The sequence below is a fragment of the Sinohyriopsis cumingii genome, chromosome 6 (assembly GCF_028554795.1).
Source record: "Sinohyriopsis cumingii isolate HCF-2022 chromosome 6, ASM2855479v2, whole genome shotgun sequence".
Taxonomy (NCBI): Eukaryota; Metazoa; Mollusca; class Bivalvia; order Unionida; family Unionidae; genus Sinohyriopsis; species Sinohyriopsis cumingii.
Genome location: NC_142966.1, coordinates 100,710,776 through 100,737,791, shown reverse-complemented (window position 1 = coordinate 100,737,791; position 27,016 = coordinate 100,710,776). Strand labels below are relative to the sequence as shown.

The window sequence follows — 27,016 nt, the reverse complement described above, 5'->3', positions numbered from 1 at the left end:
ACATTTATAAACTGTTTGAACCGACAAAGGCCACAGTGATATTTTTCACTTAGGAAACTACAATAAAATGAAACCTATAAGCAAAACAGTGTCTTGAGTCATAGTTCCCAGACACTGAAATACGCATAAAAGTATGCATGCTTTCCATTTCTGGACACACGATAATTCCAACAGCTGAGTGGTACACAACCTTTGTTGCCTGCAAATTTCTCGTTTCTTTGATCCACTTGTACACTGCAAGCATCAATAATGTAGTATTCAAACTGTAACAGTGCAAGTGATTTTGATGGGATTCTGTGAAGTGGCACAGGTTATAGTACAAGTCACATTGGTCATGAATGTGTATTTACTCATTTTAAATTAAATAGAAATTGTTCTTTTAAAATCTAACACTAATTTTCTTTAAACGATATACTCAGTGCTGATTACTGAATGCTCTGCACCTTAACTGTCACCAAGAAACTTCCAGATGAAAATTATCAATCACTATGGATTTCTATAATGGTGCCCATGTACTAAAGTTGGGTCAAAATAAGAGCATGTTGAGTGGAATCGTCATAATCGAGGGTAGTATGAATTTGTTTATCAATATGCTTAGCTTTCATTGTGATATCACAGCACATGACATTCAATCTGGATTGTACTGGATCACACCTTTAAGTTCATTTCATCCAAAAATGTCTATGTACTTTAACAATGACTTTGTCGTATGCAAATCTCATGGTATCTAAATAATGCCCATCCAAAGGAATATGGATGTATTCAAATCCAAATGAAGTGAATACTTGCCATTTAAAGATATGAAGAATCAAATTCTAAAATGACACTCATTACTTGAAATAGTTGGTGCTGAATACTTCTATGATCCCTGTAACCTGTACCATAGATATTAGCAGGCATATTTTGGTGCCTAATGATTGTTCTGATCAAAATGCAAATTACATGCACTCTGACAGCTTTCTTTGATTATTATTTGATTATGACTTGCACAGCTTGTATTTTGCATATTATTATATGTCATATTAAAACAAGTGCCATGATTTGGAAATTTATTTTGTTTGTTATGCAGAAATACAAACATTCTTGCCAGTAGCTTCTCGTGGGTCGGTGGTTCTTTCCGGGGTTTTCCCGGGTTCTTCCTCCACCATTAATACTGGCCGCCATGTATAGCCAATCGCGTGCTGAAAAATGGCGTTAAGCCCTACAACAACAACAACAACAAACATTCTTGCAAATCATCATAGCACCAGCCGTTTTTCTGCATTTTGTTTATCTTCATTTGCAAGTGATTATGTTATGTGTACTATTCCAATGGCAACTTTTACACAATTATTTGGGTACCCAGCGTAGGTTGTAGCATCATTCCTGTGAGACCCGCCATAGGATTTAGTAAACGCATCAATATTAATAGAGAAAACATAACGTCAAAGAGACTGGGAGGTTTGTGGGACAAATCAGAACAGATGCCATAATGAAATTGTTTCTATTATACAATTTAAGTGACAAAAATGTATGACAACACATTGACTGAAGGCAAGATAGGAAACAAGTACATATTTTTCACATCCGTAGGAGCAACATCCCCGACCCACCTGTTCCGCTGCCTTCCGCAGCTGCTTCTCTCGTTCATACTGCGTCAACAATTGTTCATTATCTTCTCTCAAAAGTTCTTGGTCTACCTCTGTTTCAGACTTCTCGGTGTATGCTTGGTCAAGGTTTTCTAAAATCCCAACAATCAACGGCATAAGTTCTTTCACAACATCTTCGTCATATTTTTTAATCATCCGTTCGAATTCAGCATAAATTGCTGTGGCAAGTGTCTGCACTTTCTCAGTCATAACATGTCCATCTTCTTTTGTTCCATAAACTATTTCTTCCATTGAAGCAGCCATTTTGAAGAAATAATACCGCCAATTCACTTACTTTTTTCTAGCGGATCATTATATTATTAGGGCACAAATTAAAGCGTATTTTTACAAGGAAAATAGTTGACAGTTGTCGTCTTATTCTTCCATCTTGCCAAAATGATCATCAGTCATGTGACACAAACGCATGCGCTATGTAGTGAAAACAATGTAGTATGGCATCACGGGTTTTTCTTCGGTTGCAGCCAAGAGAACTATCCAAACTAGGCAGACATCTTTTGCCATTTCATGTTTGTGGTTGTCATCCAAAATGGAGATGTTATTCTCAAATACTGCCTGGCCAGTCGGTCAAGGTTGGATGCGCAAGCGGATTTTGGGGAGACACGGCCATAGCTGGTAGGTTGTGATGACTCCTACACCAATAGAAACAAAACCAGTGGTCTAGGGGAGGTAACTCTGATAACTCTAACTTTGTGGGACTAGTCACTTTCATCAACATCAAAAACGCACAATATGCAATGTTTTAAAAATCAATTTTGACAGAATTGTTGACAGTATATTTAATTGCTTATACAATATCGTAATATTTGTTTGGTTTACTGGAAGTTTTATAGTATAATTAGTATGAAATATGAGAATGGAATGTTTTCTGCATAATTGTGCAGAATTTTAAAAAAATGAAAACATCGTTATATCTTTTAACAGAAATGCTCAGGAAGCATTGAAACACATGTACCATTCACCATATGTTTCTGTTGGTCATTTGTGATGTGTATATTTAATTTGTATTGCGTGCTTTGTTTTTTTTAATTCTTTATATATATATATATATATATATATATATATATATATATATATATATATATATATATATATATATATATCAAAACTGGGGGTCAGATTGAGTAAAAAACAAACTTTGGTATAATAGCTGGGGGTCAAATAACAAATTTGGGGGTCTTTGAATCGCAAATGAGGGTAAAGGGAAACTATATATATATATATATATATATATATATATATATATATATATATATATATATATATATATATATATATATATATATTGGTGTGTAGGAGTTTTAAGACTGGAATTATATTCAAGGTGTCAAACCTCTGTACATGTTCATTGACCAAAAGAGTCCTGTACTTAAAACTATTCCTAAAAGTTATCAGGGTCTAAATGACTTTTCACTCATTTTGTCCAGATGAGATCAGAAGGTAGAGTCTTGAGATGAACACCTTTGCACATTCATGCAAAGGATGCCAGTGTGCCAGCTCGTCTGGGTGAAGTTATTCAAAATGGAAAGTTAAACTTCATGTCAAATTCCACAAATTACTCCCAGATAACTGGTAACTAACCTGACATGGGCAACTGCCTTAAAGCAACATTTGCCTATTGAGACCAGTGTATCCCAGGTGATCAATATCAGCTCCACGTGGACCTCTTGTTACCTTTATGTTTTGATTGTGTGGTGAGACATGGGCATTACTTTTCTGGCAGTGAAATTTTCATCAGTTTTGTGTAAGTTTTGTGTTTTTGCGAGTTGAATACATGGAGATAAAAGCTACACATGAGTGGACATTTGGTGAGAGACTGACTGCTGCAGAACACCTGTTTTTGTATGCAGGCTCCATTTTAAAAACACCAGTAACAGTACTGTAACAATTGTGAAGTTGTTGGTTTTTTATAAATAACAATTTTAGGGACTTTATTAGATCATTTGAAGTTGGACATTAGGCTCACAATACTGAGAAAATTGCATCTTGTCATCAATATTGTGTGAACTGTAACATATGGTATCAGTATCATTACATTTATAATTTTATGATAATTTTTGTCAGTTTTTTTTTTTTTGCACTTTGAATAATCTTTAAAGTATTTCAAAGCCATTGCATGTGTGAATAGGAACCTGGATTTATAATTTTATTTAAACATACATTAGATCCATCAAAACATTTCTTTTATGGTCTTGAGTAGAGAATTGGATAAAGAAACTTGAGCATTTGGAGTTTAGTCTCCATATGGCAGTTTACCGTATATACTCTCATTTAAGTCAAGTCCAACAGAAAAAACATAGACCCTTTTATACCATGACACAATACATGAGCAGGTCAGAGTCCATGTTGTTTGATTTACTGATTACACCTTACAAACTGGAGAGACCCAGATCTATCAGTGCATTATACGAAGTCATATCTGGGTCTGTGAAGTTTGCAATAAGACTCTATTAAACCAGCTGACTACTTTCTTTGCCCATGACTTTGTGTACTATGTAACTTCATAGTTCTAATTAGGTATTGTAATTGCAGAAACATTTTACAGATATTAGATATTTTGCATACATAGTGCTAAGTCTTTGCATGAGAGATCGCCCATCTTAAGAGACCATAATGTTTTGTTTTGGGAGAAGGAGTGTCTTCCAAAACAGGTTCTACTATACAGTATATGAAATCTATCTGTATGTGAAATAGCTTGAACTTTGTCACTGGAGAATTGTCTTGTACCCTCTTAATAAAGTAGTTTCAGGAACATACATTTCATATAGAAATTTCCACTTTTAAGACTCTTTAATTAAAGGGACACTTGCACAAGAATATTTAATGTAACTGGTAAAATTCTTAGTTGATTTACTTGACTGGAACCATGATGTTAATGAAGCTACACAAAAATCTCAGTGTGTGTGTGCGTGTGTGTTTGTGTGTGTGTGATTTGGATTTTTAACGTAGCTTTAATAATTTTCAGTCATATCACTACATTGTCTGAAATGTGACAGTTTATAGCGATGTCTAGCACTGGGGCATCATGCCACAGACGTGTAACCTCTTAGTGCTGAGTGAGGCAACTGTCAGTACTATTTTAATAAGTCTTTGGTATGACTCAGCTGGGGTTCAAATCCATGACTTACCACATCTGTGGCAGATGCTCTAACCACTTGGCCACCAGAGTGGTCACAAAAATCTATATTCTTTCTTCATTTTGACTCTAAATTTCTGGGCAAGTCACAAAACATTTACTTGTAAAGCAAACATTTCACTATTTGTCCTTGACTTCTACACAGTATATTTTTCAGTTCTGATTAAAGGAAAATTCAGAATTTTATTTAATACATTTGTTTAATGACAAGGAAATATCTCCCCCTGATAAGTCCTAAGCGAGAGACTAACAATTACTTTACACCGTTTCTTTTGCTTTGGAAAATTAAGTATCCCGTAAAAATGGGGTTTTCATACTTGAGATCAAAATTAATTTGGGATATACTGAATGCATTTTTATGCAAGATATTCAGACTTGAGTCACTTTAAGTGTTTAGTATGCTGCCATTTTATGTATATCGTGTGATCAGTTTCTGTGTTATTAAATTACATGTCAGTTTCATTTCAGCCCCACAGTTGATTTATGGTGCCAAACTTGACTTTCTGGTGTTTGACTACCTGTCTGAAATCACCATGTCCCTACTTACAGCAGCAAAGAGTAAGCAGAGTGTAAGTATGCATGTACATTGATGAGCAAAATCAATATTTATGTCTATAGGTCTCAGGTTTCTTTCCCCCCCCCCCCCCCGACTGTTGAATTAATTTTATGCTGTGTCCTGTTGTGTGAATTGATGGTCCCAATATTTCACTGAAATCTCACAGTAAATATTCTCTGGTTATAGTGACAAGTATATTCACCTGTTAGATCTTATTGTTTTACTTTTCATTTTGTACTTTTGCCTACTGTATACACTCATGTATAAACTGAATCCAGATCTGTGCATTGTGTATAATGCACTGGAATAGCAGGGTGTGTGTTGTGCTGATTACTCCTAACAGACCATATATACCCAGATAATGTACCAGCAAATCTTTGTGCAGTTTACTTGTGGACTCTAAGCTTGTGCATACCATTTATCCTAATCGATGTAGTTCAGCATACCAATGATGATTCAAATGTGACCATATGCAGTGGACTTGTTTGCGGGTGGGGTGTAAATGGTTGGGTCCAAAATTAAGACTATATGGGGGCCTGGAACATCTAGCTTAAGTAATATTACAACCCTGATAGACTGTTCTTAAATTCATGATTGCTGCTTTCACTATTTCTAAAATTAGCACAAAAATGTCAACCGAATGTATGAATGGCATGCATGATATTTTCTTGTGCTCTCTTTATTTCTTCTTTAAATCCCTTGTATATTCAGAAAATTCTCCAGACCCTCTTGTGCAACTGGATTTGTGGGTGGGTAGGTGGTGACATTCCCCCCACAAAGTGTCAGTTCTAGAATAGACCTATTTTCAAGCAGCTACATACATTATGTTATTGTAAAAGTACTTTATATGCTCATTTAAAAGTCAAGTCCATCTGCCAATGGCTCAGAACCAAATCTGCCATTCCATAATGGGGAATAGATTGCATGGGTTACATATAATTACTTCTCACTTAGTTTAACATTCATGTGATTCTGCTGGTGGTAGGACAAAAATTGCATTTTTAAGTTGATATAACATTTTATGGTTGAAATCTACTGTTCTTGAACATTGACAGATTTGTTAAAAAGTATGGAAAAAAAGAAGAATCCACCCACCCAGTATTTCTTGCATTCTATCCACACATTTACAGAAACCAGTCAGAACCAGTCTACCGGGGACTGGAACTGTTACAGGAGTCATGTGACTGGTGCAATGATATGTGCTGATGAATAAGATTAATGTGTAGACAACAAGCTTTGAATTGATTACTTTATAATTGTAATCTGAGAGTTTAGACCAAATGTAGATGGGAATTTTTGGGTGTTACAAGTAATAAAGAGATCAGAGGTGGTCCATGATGGCTATTGAGTCTTTGATTAATGGATGTTCTTTGGTGGAGGTGAGGTGAAATGGAAAGACTGACCAAAGAAGCAGAAACCCTTGAGTAAGTAATGCAACACTGGTTACACATATTTAGTGGCACATTTGAACATCGAATGTGTACAGAGAAACTGTATAAAGCAACAGATGCTTCAAATACTAATGAATATCAACACTGTTGTTATATAAAATATACTGGTATGTTTACTTGGATTCTAGCAGTAATAAGGATTACTTTACCAATTTTGATAATTTTATGATACTTTATGCATGCTGTATTTACTATGATCTGTTTACATTTCAAAGAGGGGCCCCGAGTGGCCGAGTGGTCTAAAGCACTCTCTGTTACGGATCACTGCCATCTCACCTCTGTCTGTGTGAGTTCAAGTCTAGGATTCAGCTAACGTGGGTAGGTGATAAGGCTTGCCACTAGCTTCTTGTGGGTCGGTGGTTCTTCCAAGGGTTTTCCCAGGTTCTTCTTCTACCATTAATACTGGCCGCTGTGCATAGCCTATCGTGTGCTGAAATATGGCATTAAACCCCACAACAACAACAACAACAACAACATTTCAAAGAAGGATGCAATGTCCTTATATGGCAGACCCAAAAATGTCTCAAAATGACGAACAATTATGGTCGATGATCCAATAGAAAATTTGTTGTGAAGAAGATAAACACTATTTTACTTTTGTTTCTACAGTGAAATTTGGCACTACAGGTATTAAACAAGAAGACTGTTTGATTTATTTATATATGCATTATCTTAAATCTTGCTGACAATTTGCTGAAAAAGTGCTGAGTGTGAATTACACCAGGCTGCTCCATTGATACATATAGGAATGTTTTAGTACACTGTCCGCAAAGCAGTGGTACTAATATTAGTACTATTGGTCCAGTGAGTAGATATTGATAAAGCAGTTGAACAATGGTTGACATCAGGACCTAGCACTACTTTTTGTGAAATATTTTGAGATGTGAATATACACACAAGTCAATTTAATATACATGTAATTATAAATAATGATAATATGGACTTAGTACAGCGCCTGATCATTAGATCTCTAAGCACTAATCAGTATTAGATAGCACATAAAAACATGTACAACAACAAGATTATAAAACAGTCACCACGAAATTACAAAACAAAAACATGCTCACAATTACAAAACAAAACAAAAACATGCTCACAATAATTAAGGAAGTAAACATTATTAAAGTGTTTAAGTCTGTTATTATTGTTAAAATAGGTGAGTTTTAAGAGCACTCATGAATGAGATCACCGTGTCCTTGTTTAAGATTAATGGGCAATTTGTTCCACATAGCTCAGCCTGGTATTATGATTTTGTTGAAGCGTGCACATAAAACAGTCCCCATAACAGAAAAATGAGATTACTAAGTATTAATAATGGTGATGATGATTTTCATTTTACATGGTATTTGTTCAAAAACCGACAATGAAAGATTGAATCTGTGTACAAAGGTCAGCTTTGTCTTTTGCCATAGATCCTTGATTCTTCATGTCTTCTTTCAGTTCAAATGATTAGTAATATTTAAAATAATGTTTCTAAAAATAGAATCTAAATGCTATGTAACAAGCAATACAAGAGGAAAGATTTATCTGCTTCAGTGTTCATGATTATACTATATAAGGTAGCTGTTAACATTTTGTATATATACATTTATAAGTGAAGTACAACTGCAAATAAATTAGACATTAATCAGACATCACAAAATGCGCTGGCGGATCATGGTCTATATTGTTTATTCTACTGATTACTTCATAGAGCCAGATCTACTGGTGCATTATGTGCAGTCAGAAGTTTTGACCTGACTTATAAAGGAGTATATATGGCAAGTAGCTTGTATTAGTAAGGTGATTTTAAAATGTTCTCTCCTTCAATCAGTCTTGATGGTTGCAGATTCGTTGCCATTTTTTGTGATAAGGTCATGAAAATATAAAGACTTTAAAAGAGAATTTTGAGTGACATCTATGGAATGGTCATTGCCAGTGTGAAAGGCTGAGAGGTCTAAAGCGTTCACCTTTACCAATCAGGGTCATCTCACCTCTGTCTGCATGGGTTTGAGTCTCATCCTTGGCCAATGTGAATATGTGAGATAGCTTGTCAATAGCTTCCCATGGGTTGGTGTTCTTACCAAGGTTTTCTGGGGTTCTTCATCCACCAAATACAATGGCCACCATGTATAATCTATAGTGTGCTGAAAATTGCATAAAACCCAATTCAACAACAACAACAACAAAGTTCAGATTGAAGTGTTTCAGCTTCCTCTCATTCACTTCCTTATGAACATTTTTCTTTCTCGAACTGCAACATTTTGAGTTGATTGGGCAATCCAAACTTCTTGTTGGCCTTTACATTTTTAAATAACATATTATTCATTGTTTCACATGTCCATATTGGACCTTTGGAGCTTATTGATTTTCTAATTCAGGGATATCCCTGATGTTCAATTTGTCGGTGTTATAATTATCTTATTGCACATTTCTGTATCAGGATATGGGCTATGCTCCAGATTTCATTCAAGTTGCCATGGCACCATTTATAAAGGACATCAAGAAAAGAGGTAAGCAGCACTTTATATTTGTGCATGAATATGTTGCTAAGGAGATATAATATTAATGTTGTTGTTGTTGTTGTTGTGGGGTTTAATGCCATTTTTCAGCACATGATAGGCTATACATGGCGGCCAGTATTAATGGTGGAGGAAGAACCCGGGAAAACCCCAGAAAGAACCACCGACCCACGAGAAGCTACTGGCAAGCTTTCTAACATACCCACATTGGCTGAATCTTAGACTCGAACCGCCGCAGACAGAGGTGAGATGGCAGTGATCCATAACGAAGAGCGCTTTAGACCACTCGGCCACTCGGGGCCTCTATATAATATTAATGCATAGACAAGTTAAACAGATGTACTGTGTCATATGATACATGTTAAAGTTATGATAAATGTAAGTTTTATCATGGTGTTCATTAAAGTTTTTATAAAAAAAAAAACATTTAGTTAATTTAAAGCAAGGAGGGGCTGTGTGTGGCCGAGTGGTCTAAAGCACTCACCGTTCCGGATCACTGCCATCTCACCTCTGTCTGCGTTGGTTCAAGTCCAAGGCTCGGCTAGCGTGGGTACATGGGAAAGTCCGCCAGTAGCTTCTTGTGGGTTGATGGTTCTTCACTGGGTTTTCCAGTTCTTCCTCCACCAGTTATATTGGCCGCCATGTATAGCCTATCTTGTGCTGAAAAATGGCGTTAAGCCCTAGAACTACAGCAACAATAAAGCAAGGAAGTTAAATACCCAGTTTGTTAAATTTGTTATCTTGAGCTCAGGCCCATGCTTGAAGATAAGTTCACCTCTCTCTCATAACATTTTGGCAAATCTTCATTTGAAAAAGCAGTTTGTGATGATAGCCATGTTGTGAAATATTACATGATCTGGTCGCTTCATCATAAAACTTTAATCAGCAGTGCAGTTAATAACCCTGTTATTATTAGGAATATTTTCATGTAAAATTTTGAGTTGAATGAAGATTTGTGTTAAAGAGGATGCAGTTTATCACAGGAGAAATGTTCTCTGTGGCGATCAAAATGCAGCATTTTAAATGAATCTTGTGAAATGAGAACACAGTCTACACCAGATTATGTAATACCAGGGCTGTCTGATGTGGTCATTCATACTCTGTTGTTTTGTCTTGATATTTGGTGCTTTCTTTGTTGCTTTTGTGCCCTCTAGATTGGGATATCTAGTGTTTATGTTGTCTGTTTGTGGGTGTGTAGATGAATCTTTGGATAATTCTGGTTAAAATAAATTACTGTAAGTGTAGCCCCTTTCCTTGATTCACTTTATATTTGGAATATAATGTCACAAATTCCCCTTCTTCATTATGATACCTGTTTCAGGGTTCTGCCCATAGCTGGAGCCCTGGGATCTAGATTAATTGGGACACTTTTTTGATTAAAGACTTTTTTCATCACTTATATTTCCATAACTAGAAAAAGATAAAGAAGTAAAAAGAGTTGCAGAGAAGACATGCAGATGTATATAGAAGAAAAGGCAAATGAAGCAGAAGGTACCACATAATGTTGGAACTCTACAGCACTGTACCACATAGTGAGGTAGCTGGCTGGCGACAATAGAAACTGTGATGTCACTTAAAGATGCCACAGGAAGAACCCTTTCAAAATGTGAAGTGCCAGTGGAACAATGGAAAGAATGCTTTCAAACTGTACTTAACAGACCAGCGCCAATGCTTTTCCATAACATTGACACAGATCAATGAACCTGGACAATTCATACATTTTGATGACATTTCAGTTTATTGAAGTAAAGGCACCAATCAGGAACATAAAAACAGCAAGGCATCAGTTATTAACAACATCCTTGCATAACATCAGAAGGGTAGAGATGATCTGGTGAAACACATACCAAAATATGCAGCGATGTATGGCTATCAGAGAAAGTTCTTGCAGGATGGAAAAATGTAATTCTATTGCCATTTCTGAAAAAAGAAAATTACATACTCAGCCCCAGGTGGAGAGAATTAGATTTGCTGTCTGTCCTTAGAAAAGTTATACCACTGTTGTGCAGAACAGGATGAAGAAAGCAGTTGGCAGGCACATGATGGCCCCAACAAGCTGGATTCTAACCAATTGCTGTGGACTGGATTATGTGAATGGAAGGATGTAAAATGGGTTGTGGGTCAGAAGCTCAGTTTTTGATTTTGCAGATGACGTAGCACTGTTGTATGAGTCATGGGAAGGCATGCAAACCAGGACATCGATACTTGAGACAGGAGCAAAACAGATGGGTCTCAGCATAAATGGGACTATGACAAAGGTAATGACAGTTGGAAATTGGGCAGAGAAAGACAGTATCCACATTGGTGGAGAGGAGCTGGAAGAATGCGAAGAATTCTGATATCTGGGTAGCACTACATGTCAAACTGGAAAATGTGATAAGGAGATTCAAATACATGTTGTATGGCACTGAGACATTGCCAATCAAAAAGACTGGTTCTTTGAAGCCAGAGGTAGCACATCTGCACCTCTAATGGAAAGACAAGGTAACAAATGAAAAGGTAAGAGAACTAACTTAACAAACCAATCAAGAAGACATCAGGCAGCAAAGGTTGAGATTGACCAGGTATATGATGAGGATGGATGTTGAATCAATCACCATAGAGATGGTTACATGGATTCCACCAAAAGGAAAAAGAAAACTAGGAAGACCACACACAGAGATTGATGCAAGATGTCAGGAGAGAAAGCATCGATTTGGAAGACATCCCAGAACTGGCTGCAGACAGGACTACCTGGAAGAATCTGACTGCCCTATGTGTCATTGGCATAGGATAATCTAAGAACTAAGAATTTCCCGTCCCATTTTATCTTTTGTTTGGAATATACCATCACCATTTACTCCTGTTCTCTTGGAACTACTCCTCATCCTGGGTTAAAAAATTGTATTTGCAATACATTGTGGTTCAAGTTTTTTCCCATCATAACACCTTACTCACTTCATTTCATATTAAGAATATAATATCATCATGTACTCTGTTCATCTTATTGATGTGCCTGAAGTATGGGAGCAAGTTTGGCTGTATTTCTTTGATCTGTTGATGGAGAAATGTGAAATTTCTTGAAAATATTTTCATTTTATATTTTAGAATTTTGTATACAGTTCTTTCTGATAATTCATATCTCCACTTTTTTAAACCTGATGACCATATGGCTTACAGTTTTTGGGAAAGAAAACAATGTATGATGCAGAATTATCAGGTTCAGTATGTTGATATTAATGCATTGAAGCATTGTTTGATTGGGTCCCAAGTGGCCGAGTGGTCTAAAGCGCTCTCTGTTATGGATCACTGCCATCTCACTTCTGTCTGCGTGGGTTCGAGTCTCGGATTCAGCAAATGTGGGCAAGTGAGAAAGTTTGCCATTTGCTTCTCGTGGGTCAGTGGTTTCTTCCGGGGTTGTCCCTGGTTCTTCCTCCACCGTTAATACTGGCTGCCATGTTCAGCCTATTGTGTGCTGAAAAATGGTGCTAAACCCTACAACAACAACAACAACAACAGCATTGTTTGATGTTCTTAACATGAAATGAATGTGTCTTAATTCCTTAGCTGATACAATATATATATATATAAAATGTTACCAAGGAAAAATGCAAGTTTATTGAGGAAATTTAGTAATATTGTGGTATTATACACAAACCAGAATCAACAGTAAAAATAATGAAGTTAGTTAGAAGATGCATTTTGGTGTGGGCAAAGCTCTGGACAGAAGATACTGTAGATTCTTTTTACTACAATAACCAGTCCCTAGTTATTTCTACAATAACCAGCCCCTACAATAACCAGTCCCTACAATATTCAGTCCCTACTATTACCAGTCCATAGTTTATGCTTATAGGTTTCTGAAAGGTTTAGTTGAATTTCTATTGTAGACATCTCTAACAGAGCTGCTTGTGGAGCTGCATGTGTTCATTTGTGTCATTGGTAATGATGAAATGGAGAATTCTTGAAACATTTTAATCCAATAACTCTTCTGGTTCAAGGTAAATACCCATGCTGTACTTAAGCCGAGTGAGTTTTTATAACGACTACTAAAAGTCAAAATGTGCTTAATTCTGTTGGCTTATGAAAAAATTAAGCCCTAAACAATAAAAAATGTTAGATAATACCAGTAACACATCTGTGGCACCTGCTGGTGGGAAGCAAGACATGATATTCACTTTAACACTGGTGGCAGCACAACAGTTTGTTATGGTTTTGGTGAAAGTTTTTCTTTTGCATATGTGTCCATAAACCGCTCGATAGATTCTCATCATTCTCGGCACAAATAATTATGAAACAAAGAAAGTTCATGCTCTGTCATACTCCCCAACCCCTTTTATCTGGCATCAAGGTAACAGTTGTTGAAAATTTGCAAATTTTTTAAAACATTTTTTCAGTTGTTTATAAATCCTGTAATAGATTTCCTTCATATTTAAGATCAGCTAAGACAATGCTCCCTCTCCACAATGACCTTTGGGGAAAGGTCACAGTTTTAAAAAATTGCATTACAGTTTCAGTTGAAGATTTTAAATTAAAATCCATCAAGAGTTTAGGAACTCTAATTCATTGACACATGCTTGCCCTTTTGACCCTGAGGTCAAGGTCTTAGCTGTAGAAGAATTACATTAATGTTTTGGTTAAGTAGTTGTTCATTTGTTTATACCCCATGCTATATTTTCTTTATAGAGTGAATGAAGCATTATAAAGTTGAGACAGTTTATTTTCTGACACAGCAACTCACCACTTTGACTTTAGGGTCAAAGTTACAGTCGTTAAAAAAACTATGTTAAGGATTTGCTCACAGTTTTTTATTTGTTTATATTTCCTTTATCCCTTGATGGATTTATGTCTTACTTTGGATAAATCATTTTAAAGCTAAGACAGTTCATTCTACAACACATTTGCTTTGCCCTTTTGACCTTGGGGTCAAGGTTACAATATTTGAAAATTGGTGCTTTGGTTTTTGTTAATGTTTCTTTTTTTACTTTCTTATATTTTGTGACCATGGTAACGGATTTTCTTCATACTTTGGATGAATCAATATGAACCTAAGAGAATGCATTCTGTGATACGCTTAGTCAACCTTTTGATTTTTGCATCAGTGTCACAATTGTCCAACAATATTTTGATTGTGGACTTGACAGTCAGGCCCTGACCTTCTGTTAACAGGTAATGAGGTAAATGAAATTTTCAAATCACAAGAAAGCTTTTGCTTTATGCAGAACCTTTTATTAGACTTTTGACTTGTGAATGAGTTTGTTTCTCTGAAAAAATTATGTGTGCTGAAGTGATAGCTGTTATGAAATAAACTCTTTAACATGTAGGGGGGGGGCACATTTTTCATAAGACATCTGTCCACCTTTAATCATTATTGTCTGTTCTAAAATATGTCAATTTGAAGCACTCTGTATAATCATTTGGAGCTATCCAGCGCTGGGTCAGGTCCAGAAGAACCACGTTTTTGACTACTGCAGCTTTGTAAGGTTTTAATTGAATTAAAGGTGACATATATATATATATATATATATATATATATATATATATATATATATATATATATGACATTTATAAGGCATATTTTGATGGGACTTTACAGAATCTGACCTTTATGAAGAATACTTTTTCTATTGTATTAAACACTTTCAAGTTTATACATGTAAAAATGATGCAGATTGTCATAAAATAAATCCACTGATGCCAAAAATAGAAAAACCTTCACTCAAATTCTTCTGACAAAGCCACTTAGCAGAACAGACAGAAATCATCCCTTCATAGAGGCATTTCAATTTTCTTATTAAAATATCACATGTCCACTATCAAATATGACTGCCAGTACTAAAAATTGAAAAACAGTAAAATGACTTATTGCAAAAACCATAGATTTTGGTCAGATATAACAGAAATACTCAGACATGAAGGACTGCCAAATGTTTACAGGAAATACTGAGATACTAACTTGAAGGATACTGTCTATTGCTGTAATGTGAGCAGTTGAAGGTCCACTTGGTCCTCTTGTTTTTTAAAAAATATTTTATTATTAAATCTTGTATGATGTGATCACAGTTCTTTGCTTTGCACAGAAACCTGGTTAATTCTGCATAGAATGAAAAGAAACTCCTATGGAAAAAAAAACTTGCTTTACCATTTTTGTTAAATACCGGTGATATTTTTTGTGTGTGCAATATACATGTACATCCTGATGTAATAATGACACTTTATGTAACTCTTAAGCACAGTTTCCTTTTGGTCCTCTTATCACATCTGTCTGTATATGATATGGACCAACAGGGAACAGGTCAGACCCAGTTCTCCAATCACTGATGATCTCTCTTCTTATGATTTCATCCAGACAACATAGACCTTGTTGTACTGTAACGGAATGACTGGCATGAGTTTTTTTGCTATGGAAGGTGCCAGCAGTCTTGAAAATCTACGTGTTTGAATTTTATACATATGCAGAGACTAAAAATGCATAAATAATGCATGTTTTTAAATGCATTTAATATATGCAAAAGCCTATACTACTTTTAGAACTCTATGGTCAGTGTCAGGTTTTTAGAATGACATTTTCAGTTAATATAAACTATGGGAGGTGTTCTTATCCATTCATGTTTGTATCGTCATTACTCAGTAACAGTGAGGAAAGTCGCAAAATAGAGAAATGAAATCAAGTGCACTTGTTTTCTTTGGCATTGGAGCTGTTTAAAGGCATTGTAAATCTTTTGATGAATAAGACCAAGTCTGTATCATAAATTTGTGATGTAAAATGTTCACAAGATACCAATATTTGTGTTTTAAAACACAGGTCCAAACCACCAAGTAAAATACCAAACTCATTAAAATCCTATGGGAAGTTTTGGTATGCACTCTACATGGAAAAGCATGGCATATGGTTCCATGGATGTTTTTTTTTACACAGATTTTGCAGTGCTTATAATTTCAGCAAATGACTGAGAGTGAAAAATTAAAAAGTTAAAAAGGTACATGTATTGTTCACGTTGGCCTCAAAATCTCTCAGGTAAGTGATATTGGTCCACTCACTGTTTAAAATTAAAGTGATATAATGCTGTGAACTTGACCTTCTGTCCCAGTGATTCCTGTTTCAGTCAGTTTCTTGTACATTGTTGGTTATTGGGTCATCCATCTTTGTATGTGAATTATTTGTATAAACTGGTGAGCACAACACTTGTCTAACCAAAGTAGGTCAGTTGGATCCACATTTCTTATATTAGTGGCTTAAGATAGCGTTACACATTTTGTTCCATAACACTGTTCTAGTTTCACATTTATTTTTTTAAATATATTAATACATATGTGTATTTTTCTGAGAACAGGTCTACGGATAATCAGTAATGCAGGAGGAGTTAATCCCCTTTCCTGTGCGGCAGCATTACGAGAAGTCTGTGACAGTGAAGATATAAAAATGAATATTGCTGTCATAACAGGAGACGATCTTTTGAAACAGGTATGATGCTAACACTAATATTCTAGCATTAAGTCAAAATCACGATTTGACTTGACATTTGAAAAAAATTTGTAGTAGGCAGAAAATAAGAAGTATTTTAAGTGTCTCTACCCATTCTCACCAAATTTCACACAATTCATGAAATTCTGATCTTTTTATAAAGCACAATGTTGAGACAGCTGCTTATTGGTTGTAATTTAATTTGGGTCAGGATGTAATATGGTTCTAATTCTTTTGGCCAGTCAGGATTAAGTGCCCCTGAGTAGTTCTCAAGAAATGGAGGTTTGATTTAAATGGATTCATGTGAAAAGTAATTACACACTTATGGTGGCACTCACCAGATAATATGTACTTTTGAGAGAGTGACGTATGTAAGATGAAGTAGTTCGCATTTAAAACATGTAAAGTGGAGAGAATGTTTGCATACCTCTATGCTACATTAATGTAATGTGGATGATATTTCTTTTGGATATTGTACTTTTGGAAATTTTACATGATTTAAGCACACTGCTAACTAAAATGACTGCTCCCTTGTGTTAAAAAATCAGTCTGAATTAGTCTATAAAGTACACTATACATAGCAGGTATTAAAATAGGGAAAATGAATTTTGCCAGACTAGACAATACCAGCTTCTGAAAGTGCAATGAATGAATTACCAAATATATAAAATGTAAAAAAAGTTATCGGCTCTTTTTTATACAATTTACCTCTGAAGTTCAGGAAGTGAAAATGACCAAGTAGAGCTAGCACTATTTTGAAAGATGCACATTTGAAGTAAGGCCAAGCTGTATACTCTATAACCCATAGTACACCCATCAATCATACACCAAAATAAGGGGAATTAAAGGTTCTTTGCACTATACCTAAGATATACAAGGTTTTTTTTAAATAGCCAGTATAACCAGTGAGGAAAGCCGGGGACATTCTTTTTCTTTAAAATCCTAACCCTATGCAAAATGCGAAACTGTATAGCGCCACCTGTATCTGCTGGGATCTTCAGTTTGGCATGACAATGCATCCATGAAGCTAGGATCTTAAATTTGGCTTGACAACGCATCCATGAAGCTGGGATCTTCAATTTGGCATGACAATGCATCCATGTAGCTGAGATCTTCAATTTGGCATGACAATGCATCCCTGAAGCTGGGATCTTCAATTTGGCATGACAATGCATCCATGAAGCTAGGATCTTCAATTTGGCATGACAATGCATCCATGAAGCTAGGATCTTCAATTTGGCATGACAATGCATCCATGAAGCTAGGATCTTCAATTTGGCATGACAATGCATCCATGAAGCTGGGATCTTCAATTTGGCATGACAATGCATCCATGAAGCTGGGATCTTCAATTTGGCATGACAATGCATCCATGAAGCTGGGATCTTCAATTTGGCATGACAATGCATCCCTGAAGCTGGGATCTTCAATTTGGCATGACAATGCATCCATGAAGCTAGGATCTTCAATTTGGCATGACAATGCATCCATGAAGCTGGGATCTTCAATTTGGCATGACAATGCATCCCTGAAGCTGGGATCTTCAATTTGGCATGACAATGCATCCATGAAGCTGGGATCTTCAATTTGCCATGACAATGCATCCATGAAGCTGGGATCTTCAATTTGGCATGACAATGCATCCCTGAAGCTGGGATCTTCAATTTGGCATGACAATGAATCCATGAAGCTGCATACTTTTGAAAATACTGGTGACACAAGATTAACTTGATAATGTTTAACCAGATAAAAAATCATGAAATTGTTAGTTTGTTTGGCTATTAACATTTCACATATCCAACATGTTGTAAAGCAATATATCTGCACCTTAACATGACACTGTAAACATGAGACATTTATTTTAAAAAATGATGGCTTGAAACTGCAGTGCCACAAGTGAAAAACCTAGTTGCAGTTGCATCTTTATATATTATTTATCAAACAAGACATATATTAGAAGTGCTTTAAACTCTCTGTCTTCACTCTGAATATATTTTCATTATTTGGATCTGTTTTAGTATCAGTGTGAGAGGTTTTGTAGTAAGAATGTAAGTGTATGGTTCTCAAAAAATTTATGAAAAAATAGTGTTCTAGCTATAAATTTATTACATAGGAGGGAACGGTAAAAATTTGCAGCAAAGGGGCATATTTGTTGTAGGAAAGGGGACTTTTGTAACAGTGTGCATTTTGTTGCAATGAAGTAATGACATTAGGCATTTAATCTATTTGGAATTATTAACATAGAAAGCTCAGTTGTAGGTTTCTCATGAAATGAAGAAAAATTGTTTCTCTCTCTCTGTCTGTATATATATATATATATATATATATATATATATATACACACACGCACACACACTATGTGATCCCACTATAGCGCGCTCTGTTATAACATGAGTTTGGATATATTGCTGTCGTGTCATGGCTCCCGAAATTTCATATAAATGTATTTTTCTTGTGCACAAATAAAATCTTAAAAAGTACCAAAAAACATAAAAATTTGCTTATCATTTTGGGGAAGAGATCGCGTGTGAATAATACAAGATGACCATGGCTTGGCTCCTAAAATTTTTTATGCAGTTTTCTTGTACATGAAAAAGTTTTTTCTTCTAATTAAAAGTAAGAAAGAAAAACAAACGCATACAAAAAATTTATTCAGGGATTGCGTAGGTCTTCGCCAATGTCGCAGACGTGGAATGTTTATCCTTATTGGCTGCAAAACATACAGTGTGGCTTTTTATTTATTGGTGACATTGTTGGCTGTTTGAACTTTTATATACGACCATTGGTTTGGAGTGCAGAAATTTAGAGGCCCCACAAAAGGAAACCGCAAACTGGATATAAAGTGCACTGAAATTTATCTATTGTTACGTAAACAAATTCTTTGTCCATACTGACAAACCATCTAAACAGTGCATTGTTATATCATAATCTGCTAATCCTGGCATCTAGCATGAGTTCTGTATGTTGTAAAATAATAGCTTTTTTCTTGACATTTCTGGTAAAAGAGATCAACTGGATAAGGCATTGTCTTTTAATTTTTCTTTCATCAGATTTTTGGCCACTTGCTAGTAATTAATATATTTACAAAGACTGACATTTGTATGTGGATGGTAAGTAAAATTCCTCTTCTTTTCACTCAGAATTAAATCCTTCAGAACATGTTTTCTGTAATAATCCTTGTCATCAGAACACCTTTGTCTCTATTGTCTATTGACCCTTTGTTAATTTTCAGACGCATATATGCATCATGCGGCTACCACAAATGTAAAAAAAAATAATACATCTTACTTATTGGTTTATTCAGTAGACATGGAGGGACAGTAACTAGAATAGTCTAAATGACGACCGGTTCCTTTTTAAAAATGTACCCAGATAAAATAGTTTGCTGAAATTTCAAAGGAAACAGATTACCTTTGAAGCACCGACTGTTATGAAAACATACTCAGCAAATGGAAAAAATACGAGTCTCATTCATGCAATACAATTATTTGATGTTGCTGCCACAATAAGAAATGGGCATTTGTTTGGTTCTCCAAAGCTGTCCTTTAGCAGTGACTTCAATAGTGCATGCACCCTTCATCAAAGAAAGCCGACTAAAATCTTTCAATAACAGCAAAGAACTTTTCTTCAAAGAAAGTCAGTACTAAACTTTAATAAAAGTGATGGAATTTTATGGATTTTTGCATTTTCCAACGTGACTGGAACACGTTAACTGTGCTGTGAAAGTTTCCTTTTTGTTGGGAAAAAGTTTATGCTTACGAACGCTACCAACGTCAGCTTAAAACGCAAACTAATTTTTACCGACTTGGATCGTACTTGAAAGTAAATGTGTTTCGTTATTATCACGTGATTGTGCTATGTTTTTCCTCTGAATTCAGACCAATATGACCTGTTATAAAATTATTGAATATTTTAAAGCTGTGTGTGTGTGCATATTTTAGATGGAATCACTTGTATTTTGGATTCAATGTATATGATGAGGTTCACAGGTGAGTACACGGTGTTGATACTCTATTCATGCTATACATTAGACATTTATATATAAACAGGATTCACGTATATGTACCAATTCATGGTTCTCTAAATAAAGTAAACTATTATATCTTCTCTGTTTTCACTACAACTGTGTTTCTCATTTAATATGCATCAATTTAAGATGGTAACTGTGCCGACGAAGCACGTATTTTAATGCCCACATTTATTACCCCCCACCCACAATTGTTTTTGGGTACATTTTCTTCAGCTAACTGACTTGGTTGCATATAACATGATTCGGTATATAACGTGGTTGGGTTATACACACACACACACACACACACACACACACACAAACACACACACACGCAAGGGAAGAAACTCATACATATTACCTCCCCTTTACAGGGTCAGTGGCAAGTGGTGTCTAGGACACACAGTACTAATGATATGGAAAAATGAGAATCAGCCTGGAAATTGGTGAACATAAAATAGAGCATATATGGGTTTGGCTGACCAGTATTGGTTAATAATGTAAGTTATGTTTTAGGAAAAAGAATCTTTTGAGAGCTTATCCTTGTTGTGAGGTTAAAAAAGGACATTTTTTTATTGATGAAATTTCAGTCCTTTAACAGTCTTGAGTTGAAAGATACATTCCTAAAATTAACACATGACCCTTTGGTGCGGAATTGAAAGCACATGGTTCAAATACATACAGGTTCGGAAAATGCCATGGCATATATCCTTTCCTCTACACAGAAGCTGACATCCAGGTTTCATCTATACTGATAAATATAGGTTTGATCATGAGTAGTCATAAATTTATAGTTATTTATTTTTTAGTATCATGGTGTTTACAAAGTTTTTACTATGGAAAATGAATTAGTACTGTGAGTCCTCCAAAGGAATTGCCTCTTCATATCGGCCTTCTGGAAATGAAGGCAACAATCAAGGTTTTTCATGTCTGGAAGACTAAATTCTACAGGAAAGTCCTTATCATGTCAGACAACTTGAGTTGCTGATTTCCCTCAAGCAGTGGGAACCATATCACCCAACCTATCCATTCTGGTTTGGAAGTTGCTACTTCCAGACAGATGTAATCATAAAAATCAGGCACATTCCTGGCAGATTGACTCATTGTATAAAAAAGCCAGAACCTTCATATTGAATAGTTGTCCTGTTTTGGGGCATTCGATGATAGACATTTTGTTGACAAGATTTAATCACAAACTGTCCACCTTTGTCTGGCCCCAGACCCAGAAGCATGGATGATGGACATACTATCCATCAGCTGTGATAGAGGTGATAGGCTTTGGGCCCTCGTCTACACAGCCCCACCCCCTGATCTTTGTACCTTAAATAATACAAAAATTGAGGTCAGAACTGCCAACTGTTTCTGATAGCCACTCTTAGATGGGAAAAGTCCTGAGTCAATGTTTTAGTGATAGATGTACTCAGTAAAATCCTGGCAAAACTGAACCAACTCAAATAGCCATGCTTACAGTTTGAATCTATCTCATATGAACTAGCTTCTCCTTCTTGCCTGGCTCAGGAGAGCTCTGTAAAGAGACGAATTTCATTTTTCAATTGTGGAGAGAATCAATGTCCTGACTGATTCTTTGCCAAGAAAGGGCCAGGTCCTTCATACTGAATGGTCCAGTCAATAGATCCTTAATCAAATTTGCATACTTTAAGGGTGTCCAATGATAGACCTTTTCTTGACAAGGTGTTGGATTATCTCCCTCAGATGGGACAATTTCTGGGGCAGTGATCTACTCAGTATTGTGATGGATATACCCAGGAAAATCCCAATGAAGCTGAACTTACTCAAACAGCTGCTGTCACATTTATTTCTTTACATTGGTTATTGAGAAAGTCTCACAAGCTGGAATGCCCTCCACTTTGAAAATTGCTCTTAATTTCTTTCTCTGGCTGTTTGAGTAGAAAACAAGTCCCAGTTGCCATCAAAGGCTACTGCTTCTTGATTTCTGACACTTTCAGGCATTGTGAAAGAGATTATATTAGTTGCAGTGGAAAGATCTGTCAGACCTACTAGCCAAGTCTTGACTTGAATAGGCCAGAAACCCTCACCCTGCTTCCTAAATGGAACCTCACAGGGGTTTTGAGATAGATCAGTTTGCACGTTTAGCCAGAGCCTCAGTGAAGTTACCTTTGTGCAACTCATGCTTTATGATACCCTTTGCTTTATGAAAGCCTTGGCTTTATAATAGCCTTGGCTTTATGAAAGCCTTTGCTTTATGATAGCCTTGGCTTTATGATAGCCTTGGCTTTATGAAAGCCTTGGCTTTATGATAGCCTTTGTTTTATGAAAGCCTTGGCTTTATGAAAGCCTTTGCTTTATGAAAGCCTTGGCTTTATGATAGCTTTGGCTTTATGATAACCTTGGCTTTATGATAGCCTTGGCTTTATGATAGCCTTGGCTTTATGATAGCCTTGGCTTTATAATAGCCTTGGTTTTATGATAGCCTTGGCTTTATGAAAGCCTTGGCTTTATGATAGCCTTGGCTTTATGATAGTTGTTGTTGTTGTTGTAGGGTTTAACGCCATTTTCAGCACACGATAGGTTATACATGGCGGCCAGTATTAATGGTGGAGGAAGAACCCGGGAAAACCCCGGAAAGAACCACCGACCCTCAAGAAGGGCTTTATGATAGCTTTGGCTTTATAATAGCCTTGGCTTTATGATGGCCTTTGTCTTATGAAAGCCTTGGCGTTATGATAGCCTTGGCTTTATGATAGCATTGGCTTTATAATAGCCTTGGCTTTATGAAAGCCTTGGCTTTATGATAGCCTTGGCTTTATGATAGCCTTGGCTTTATGATAGCCTTGGCTTCAGCATCCAGGGTTGAGCAATTGAGCAAGTTACATGACCTTTCAGAAGACCAAAACTATCTCCAGTTGAGATCAGATGGTTGCATAGTCCTAATGATGCAGCATGGTTTTGTAGCTAAGAATACATGGTCATCAGAGGCAATCTGAGTCATCTTATACTTCATCTCTTTGATACTATGCATGATTGTGTCTGTACCCTCAATAATTACTTGAGGCACACAGAGAAAAGCCATGGAACAAGAAAACATATCTTTGTCTTGGTGAAATCAGAGATAATTAGATCTCTGAAATGATTAGCATACTATGAAGTCACCTCACAATGATTTCAGATGATAAAATTAGGGTGAACATGTTTTGATCTAGCACAGGTAAGATTCTCAGCATTCTCTCCTTCTGTTACCAGTTCTTCTAATATTAATGTGATTGGGGAGTCTATTCAAGGGAGAAGGGAAATTTGTTAGTGTATTATGTTTCTTTGAGCATACTTACCCAATCAGATTCTGATTAATTCCTCCCAACCTCCCTATAATTGTGATCATTGCTCAGCTTAGAGCAGGCACCAAAAAAGTGGTATTCAAGGGGTCATACTGGGTCATCCCTTTGTCAGTATGGATTATTGATGGGGAAGATAAATTTTTCTGTCTTGCAGAGTTTTATTTTCCTATTGTTAATGTGACCATGAAAGTAAATTTGGAGAAGCTTAATTTATTAAAATGTTTGCATTATCTGACATTAAATCAACCAAGAAATAAATGGAATAATTAGAAAAACAACACAAATTTAATAAGGTATTTTAGTGGTATTCAGACAGTGAGAGTGTGTTGTGATGTGATTTGGATTTTTAGCATAGCTTTAACAATTTTTCAGTCATATCGCTACGATGTCTGCAGTGTGGCAGTTTATAGTGATGTCTATGACTGGGGCATCATGCCGCAGACATGTAGCATGATGTCCCACCCAGTCACATTATACTGACACCAGGCCCACCAGTCCTAACACTAACCTCTTAATGCCGAGCGCCAAGCGAGGCAGCTGTTAGTACCGTTTTTGTAAGTGTTTGGTATGACTCAGCCGGGGATCGAACCCACAACCTCCTGCATCCGAGGCGGACGCTCTAACCACTAGGCCATCGGAGCGGTGACAGTGAGAGAGGACTGCTGTTGGAGGGCAGAGGCACTAAGGGCAATGGGAGGGCATTGAAGGCAGAGCATGGGAGATCCCTTTACTTCTGTGCGGTTAGATTATTGTATTGATTATCATTGCCACCAAAATCGTTCTTCATCTTCTTCATTTTTACTAGTTTTGATTATTTTTACATATTTTCTTCCAGTGATACATGCATTCTGTCCTAGCTACCATTTTAATTGTCAGTGTTCAATCTATTTAATTTCCATCCCAGTTTGCTGTTGAAATTTTGACAATAAATATGCAGACATTAAGCTTTTGTTCTGTGTGAAATGCATATAATATTACCCTTGTCTATTCTGTTCTTTTTCTGTTTATCTGTCTGTACATCACACCTTGGTTATTACTGCTCCGGTAGCCTAGTGGTTAGAGCGTCTGCCTCTGGAGTGGGAGATCGTGGTTCAATCCCTAACCTAGTCATACCAAAGACTTACAAAAATGTTACTAACATAAACCTTGCTTGGCGCTTAACATTAAGAGGTTAGTGTTAGGACTGGTCAGCCTAGTGTCCGAATAATGTGACTGGGTGGGACATCATGCTACATGTCTGCGGCATGATGCCTCAGTGCTAGATATCACTGTAAACTGCCACATTGCAGACATCATAGCAATATGACTGAAAAATTGTTAAAGCTACGTTAAAAATCAAATTCACATCACATCACATCACACCTTGGTTAAGTTTTTTTTTGTGGTTAATTTTTGGGCACTGGTGGGGTGTGCCTGTCCCATGAACACATGTTTATTTTAGTTTCAGGTCAGTGTTAGAAGCAAAACTATGGACAAGATTTATTTGTAAATGATGACATGTACTTAGGGTTCCACAGAACATTTTTTAAAATGTCAAATGTAAAAATGAAAATACAAAATGGAAACTCCAACTAAGTTAAGAGGTGTGAGAATGATGTGATATTTTAGAAAGAACAGCATCTGGCAATTTGTTGTTGTTGTTGTTGTGGGGTTTAACGCCATTTTTCAGCACGATAGGCTATACATGGCGGCCAGTATTAATGGTGGAGGAAGAACCCGGAAAACCCTGGAAAGAACCACCGACCCACGAGAAGCTACTGACAAGCTTTCTCACATGCCCACATTGGCTGAATCTTAGACTCGAACCGCCGCAGACAGAGGTGAGATGGCAGTGATCCGTAACGAAGAGCGCTTTAGACCACTCGGCCACTCGGGGCCCCATCTGGCAATTTAGTTAGTAAAAATGAAATGAGAAGTCAAATAATCCCATGTATTTGATAAGCAAAATACACTTTTCAACCTTTTCAACCAACCATCCTTATAAGCAATGTCATATTTTGTCAATGAAAAAAAATCTTCTTTGTGCCAAACAAGAATTTGTTATTTCCTAGCTCTCAGACGGATGATGTTGAAAAGAGTTGATTGTTTTGCATGAATCCATTTAAATATTTTTGTTAATTTTTTTTCTTCTTCATTATTTCACTTTTTTGTTTCAGGTAGATGATGTTGAAAAGATGAGGATAACAGAAATGAGCTCAGGTCATCCATTCCCTAAGAATGCACATAGCATGAATGCCTATCTTGGGTGAGTGATTCCAGGACTATTTATGAAATTTGTTACACTCATCAATAAATGAAATATCCTGTGTACTTTTGTAATACTTTGAGCAGAAAGTATACAACATCACTCTTCTCTGTTGTTGTGTAGTCATTTGTGTCAATTTTCCCAGCATTTCTGGTACTTTTATTGGTTTCTTTGATATTTGTCATATTTGCCATCACACATTCTCTTGTCATGATCTAATCGCTGCCACTTTGATAGTGACTGCACACCTTGCAAATACTTCAACATATTTACAGTTGACACTACACAATGTATTGTATGCTTATCAGCCACGATATAAATATTTAAACATATTATTTGATATAATTCAGGATTATTTGTTGAGCCAACAAACAACCTTTTCCAATTGTCAGTTTAAACCTGAGGTCATGCCTGACACCTTTTGTTATCATGAGTAATCCAATCATTGCTTGAGGGCAGTACACCAGGCTAGATCCATGTCTGACAATAATTGTAATAATTTACCTGATGAGTTGATGAGTGGTTTAACACCCACAGTAGGTACTCAGTTGCACAAAATAAACTGATCAAATAACCATTCAAGGAAATGCTAACTCATGACCACATCTTAACTGCTATGATCAGAAGTAATTTTGACTGCCCCAACAGATTAGTGTTGGCTGAGTTGCTGATCCATTGGAAAAATCAGTAACCACAGAATAGTGAGTTAGCATT

The 27,016-nt window shown here is 36.2% G+C and overlaps 2 protein-coding genes across 19 annotated transcripts in view; one reads left to right on the top strand and one right to left on the bottom strand.

The window, feature by feature from the left end:
- Positions 1-1,923, bottom strand: part of LOC149797568 (C-Jun-amino-terminal kinase-interacting protein 4-like) — a 243,704-nt gene extending 241,781 nt beyond the window's left edge. For all 17 annotated transcript variants that reach the window (XR_016421848.1, XM_089962454.1, XM_089962453.1 and 14 more), the window contains exon 1: positions 1,593-1,923. Coding sequence is in view for 16 of the 17 variants with exons in the window: in XM_089962454.1 (XP_089818580.1) it covers positions 1,593-1,892 (300 nt within the window). In the remaining variant the exon portion in view is untranslated. The remainder of the gene's footprint in view (positions 1-1,592) is intronic.
- Positions 1,924-2,057: 134 nt separating this feature from the next.
- LOC149797566 (uncharacterized) overlaps positions 2,058-27,016 on the top strand; it is a 54,308-nt gene continuing 29,349 nt past the window's right edge. The window contains exons 1-5 of one of the 2 annotated variants that reach the window (XM_089962462.1): positions 2,058-2,261; positions 5,251-5,351; positions 9,212-9,281; positions 16,604-16,734; positions 26,214-26,302. In XM_089962462.1, the coding sequence (XP_089818588.1) occupies positions 2,081-2,261; positions 5,251-5,351; positions 9,212-9,281; positions 16,604-16,734; positions 26,214-26,302 (572 nt within the window). In that variant the 5' untranslated portion in view covers positions 2,058-2,080. Of the gene's footprint in view, positions 2,262-5,250; positions 5,352-9,211; positions 9,282-16,603; positions 16,735-26,213; positions 26,303-27,016 lie in introns of those variants that run through there. The other variant, XM_089962461.1, reaches the window with a different exon arrangement.